Source organism: Gadus chalcogrammus, chromosome 12 (genome assembly GCF_026213295.1).
Source record: "Gadus chalcogrammus isolate NIFS_2021 chromosome 12, NIFS_Gcha_1.0, whole genome shotgun sequence".
Classification (NCBI taxonomy): domain Eukaryota; kingdom Metazoa; phylum Chordata; class Actinopteri; order Gadiformes; family Gadidae; genus Gadus; species Gadus chalcogrammus.
In genome coordinates, this window is record NC_079423.1 from 25,494,381 (window position 1) to 25,498,889 (window position 4,509).

Sequence of the window (4,509 nt, forward strand, 5' to 3'; positions counted from 1 at the left end):
CTCTGGAGTTTGGGATGGGGGTGATGCTGTCTCGTCCATTTATGGAAAAGGCTGTTCTGCCGTAGTGCATGATGGAGTTGTAATCGTAGGGGGTGTTCAGGTTGTTGGTGTCCTGCCTCTGGAAGTTGTAGGCATTGCTTGGATTAATGTTATTCCAGTTTATCTTGACATACTGGTCACGGTCACTCCTGGTCTGCTCGTGGTTGAAGCCCAGAGCGTGGTTCACCTCATGCTGCATGATGCCGTAGTACATGCACCCCGATCTCCTGAGAGAGAGTACCTGCATGCCTCCTGTCCTGCCCAGAGAGGAGTAGCATCCACCTCTGCTCTGAATGCTGATGTGGTCGTACTGGTTCCGGCGGGGAACGAAGCGGATGCAGGTGCTCTGGTGGAAGGACTGCAATGCGTTCACAATTCTTGACGTCTCCGCAGAGGTGTAGGCGCTGCTCACTGTGTAGGGAATGGTCACAAGGCCATTTGAGGACTTTTTCCACAGGCAGCTGTTTCTAAAACACTTCATGGCGTTTCTGGTTGTTGGGAGAAGCAAGTCACCCTCCAGCAGAAGCTCACTGGAGCCGTTGTTTGAGATCAGAATCCTGGTGCTGATATCCATGTCCTCATTGTCTTCTAGGACATCAGCCACACTTTGTTCTCCCACCAGAGGTTGAGCTTGGCAGAGGCCTAGCAAGAGCAGGAGGAGGCTGAGACAGGTCTTCATCTTCTGGGTCTCTCCGTTTGTTTCTAGGCACTGGCACTGGAGCTTCTCTGGATGTCTACAATGGAGAGTCTCCTTGAGGTTGGTTTTGAGGGTTGACGGGCTAGAGCTTTTATAGTGTGCTCTGCGGGTGTGCCTGTTGGAGAATTTAGGGTTGTGGTGCAGAATATAAAGACTAAATAAACCTTTTAAGGGTGGACTCAAGCAACCGTCCTACCTTTTCAACACTGTCTGTTATTCAAAGGCTTTGTGAGGAGGGGAGGGACTTAACTGAGTCAATGTTCACGCACACTGACACTAACGTCTTTCTTTACTGACTTGATATCCCTATCCTAATTTAAGGTGTGCTTTTCTACTTTTATACATTGAGGGACAAACCCAAGTGTTTGGTGCTGAATTAGCATTTCCAACTGATGCACTCAAACAGCAATAATTCTTGTTGGATAATTATGCAATACATGCTTTATTTTGTAACAGATGCACATTTTCAAGCACAACTCTTTTACTTAGTCAATGCCCTGATTAAATAAAAGTCTGGTCATTTGTTTTTTTCTCAGAAGAAGGATTGATGAAGCAGTGCTTTAAAGCTAGGGTATGGAATTAATTTTTGGAACTTTTATTTGACAAATTTGTATAAATTCTACTTGGCATTCAATTGTTCGAATTTTGTGAATAAATGTAAAAGATCAGGGGTCTCATTTATAAAACTGTGCGTAGGATCGTTACTAAAAGTGTACGTACGCCCAAAAGCCAAGTTTTGCGTGCCACAAAAAAATGTCAGACTCATAAAACCCTTCGTACGCACACCTCTAAGCAATCTTTGCTTCATAAATCACAGAGTGCCTACAAGTATTATGTCTTGCCGGAAACAATGGCAGAAGGACTGAGAAAAGCAAAAAAGCGAAATTTCACGGAGGTTGAAGTGGAGGCACGTGTGGGTGAGGTGGAGGCCCAAAAAGTAGTTTTGTTGGGCGGTCAATGGATTGGGATCACTAACAACAAAAAGCATATTGAGAGGCAACATGTTGCTGCAGCAGTGAACTCTGTCAGTGGCACGCAGCACACAGTCCCAGAATTAAAAAAGAAGTGGTCAGACATAAAGGTACATATTTTTACGTACCAATAAATCGTTATGGCCCCTGAAGACCCTCTCCATCCGAATCCTGCCATTTGCATGGTCCTCCAGCAGTGCCATGGTGCAGCATTACGCACGGGGCATTACGCACTGACAGAGAACACCTTAGATAATCAGTTTGTAATCACCCACGTAAAATGTTCTTGAACATAACCCCTTTTTAATGTCTGATTTGTCATGAAAAGCATCAAGATGAACGGACAATAATATAACGATTTTCCACACTTGGGATTTAATTGACATTTGATTATGTGTTTTCAGTGTCACATAAAAATATTATGTTTTCGACACATGTTGGACAGATGTTTTATTCCATGCAGTCGTCAGTGGACAGTATGGAGTGACGGGATTAAACATAGAGATTTTTTTTGATTTAGATTCTAGGGAGATGTTTCTTGAGTTATAACGCAGTTGACTTAAATTATTCTGATTACATAGATTTAACGCATGATACGGGTTGAAATTAACTTTCATGAAGGGCGATGATAAAACATAATCGTTCTTCTCACTCTACATTTCTCCTGTCTGACTTCAGTTCACCCACACAAAATCCACCGTCTGTGTCGCCATTCTCCTTTTCCTCCAAACCATGCGTACGCATGGGTCAGAGTTTGCTTAGGGCTGCGCACATTCTACCGTCAAGTTAGTTTTTATAGATCACGACCTTGGCGTTGAAAGTCAGGTACGCAATTTTCAGCCCCGTTTTGTGCGTACGGCCTTGGAAGCCAATGGAGTTCACGGAGGACAGGTGTGATGTGTTCTCTGGAGTGGGTACCAGTGAGGATCGTGCAGCATGAGTTCTGGACATATTGAAGTTTTTTTGAGGACTCTTGTTGGTGAGTGCCGTAGAGAAGACCGTGCAGTAGTCAAGCCTGGATGAAATGAAAGCGTGGATGAGGTCGCAGCAGTGGGTAGATTGACAGGTTGGGGCGGAGGCGGGTTTCGGAGGTGGAAAAAGGCAGTTTTGGTTAACATGGGGGAGGAAGGAGAGAGTGGGGTCCAGGATAACTCCAAGGTTACGGATTTTGGTGGAGGCGGTGATGGTGGAGCCGTCAATGTTAAGGGTGAAGTTCAGAGTGGAGTGAGTGAGGGTGTCAGGACCAATGATGAGGATTTCGGATTTGTTTGGAGTTGAGTTGAGAAAGCTGTTTTGCATCCAGGTCTTGATGTCAGTCAAACAGTCGGAGAGGGTTGAGAGGGTGGAAGGACTGATGGTTTTGGAGGGGAGGTAAAGCTGTGCTGTCATCGGCGTAACAATGAGAACCGAGTCCATGGTGACGAAGGTCTGACCAAGAGGAAGCATGTACCGAATGAAGAGGAGTGGACCAAGCACAGAACCCTGGGGGACAACCGGTGGATGAGAGGAGTAGTGGCTGAATTGACAGTTGTTGATGGCGATTAATTGATGTCTGTCGGAGGAGATAGGGATCCAAGCCAGGAGAGGGCGGTGCCAGTGATGCCAAGGGTGGATTGAGACGGGAGAGGAGAATGGAGTGGATTGATCGTGTCAAAGGCAGATCACTGAGGTCAAGGAGGATGAGGATAGTTAGGGAGCCAGTGTCAGAGGATAGCAGAAGGCCATTGTCACTTGAGGAGGGCAAGTTTCTGTACTGTGTTTGGAGCGAAACCGATTGGAAGAGTTCAAAGAGGTCGTTGCTGTCAAGGTAGGTGATGAGTTGTTAGGCAACAACACGTTCCAGGATTTTAGACAGAAAAGGTTGATTGGAGATGGGGCGGTAGTTGTTAGGGGAATCAGGATCCAGGCCGGGTTTCTTTAGTACGGGCGTGACTGATGCATGCTTTAGGGAGGAGGGGACATGGCCGGAGAATAGAGAGGAGTTTACAGTGTTAGTGATGAGGGTGGAGAGAATGGGGAGACAGCCTTTAGAAGTGTGGGGGGGAGCGTGGTCCAGGTTGCAGGTTGTTGATTTTCATGGTTGAGACCATTGAGGAAGAGCAGAGGAGGTGATGGCAGCAAATGAGGAGAAGGATTGACCGGTGGTTGGGGGGGATCCGGTTTGGGACGTAGGGCGGGTCGATGGTCAACTGGCTGTGGATTGTGCTGATTTTATCATTGAAGAAGAATAGGAAGTTATTGCATTTTTCAACTGAGAAGGAGTGAGAGATGGTGTCCAATGGCTTGAGGAGTGTGTTATGGTGTTGAAGAGGGTCCTTGGATTGCTGCTGCCAGACTGGATGATTCCTGAGTAGTAGGAGGAGCGGGCTGAGTTCAGGGTGTCGTTGTATAGCTGGAGGTGTTGTTTGGTACATTTCCATGGTGGCGGTAAGACCTGTTTTGTGGGAAAGCCGTTCCAGTTGGCGTAGTTTTGATTTGAGATGGCGGAGTTCGTCAGTGTACCATGGGGCAGAGGTGGGGAGAATGAGACCCAATTTAGACTGAACAGGTGCAAGCTGTGTCAAGGCAGGATGAGAGGGGATTGAGTTATAGCAGTTAACCAGGTAGTCGGGGGAGTTGTTGTGGGTGATGGTGAGTTTAGCGATGGACTCAGAAAGACATGTGGAAAGAGAGGATGGGTTAATGGATTTGAGGTTGCTGGAAAGTGATGGTGCGTTTTTGCTTCTCATGGGGGGAGGGAGTGTGAGTTTGAAAAGCTAATGGCCAGATGGGTCGGAGATGTGTAGGTTGTTACGGCCAGGT

At 46.8% G+C, this 4,509-nt stretch overlaps 1 protein-coding gene across 1 annotated transcript; it reads right to left on the reverse strand.

The window, feature by feature from the left end:
* Window positions 1–4: 4 nt before the first annotated feature.
* Window positions 5–1,212, reverse strand: LOC130392766 (high choriolytic enzyme 1-like; the record flags this gene model as incomplete). The annotated part of the gene is made up of 1 exon (XM_056603266.1): window positions 5–1,212. A coding segment is annotated over exon 1 (714 nt), but the record flags the coding sequence as incomplete, so codon positions are not given.
* Window positions 1,213–4,509: the final 3,297 nt, after the last annotated feature.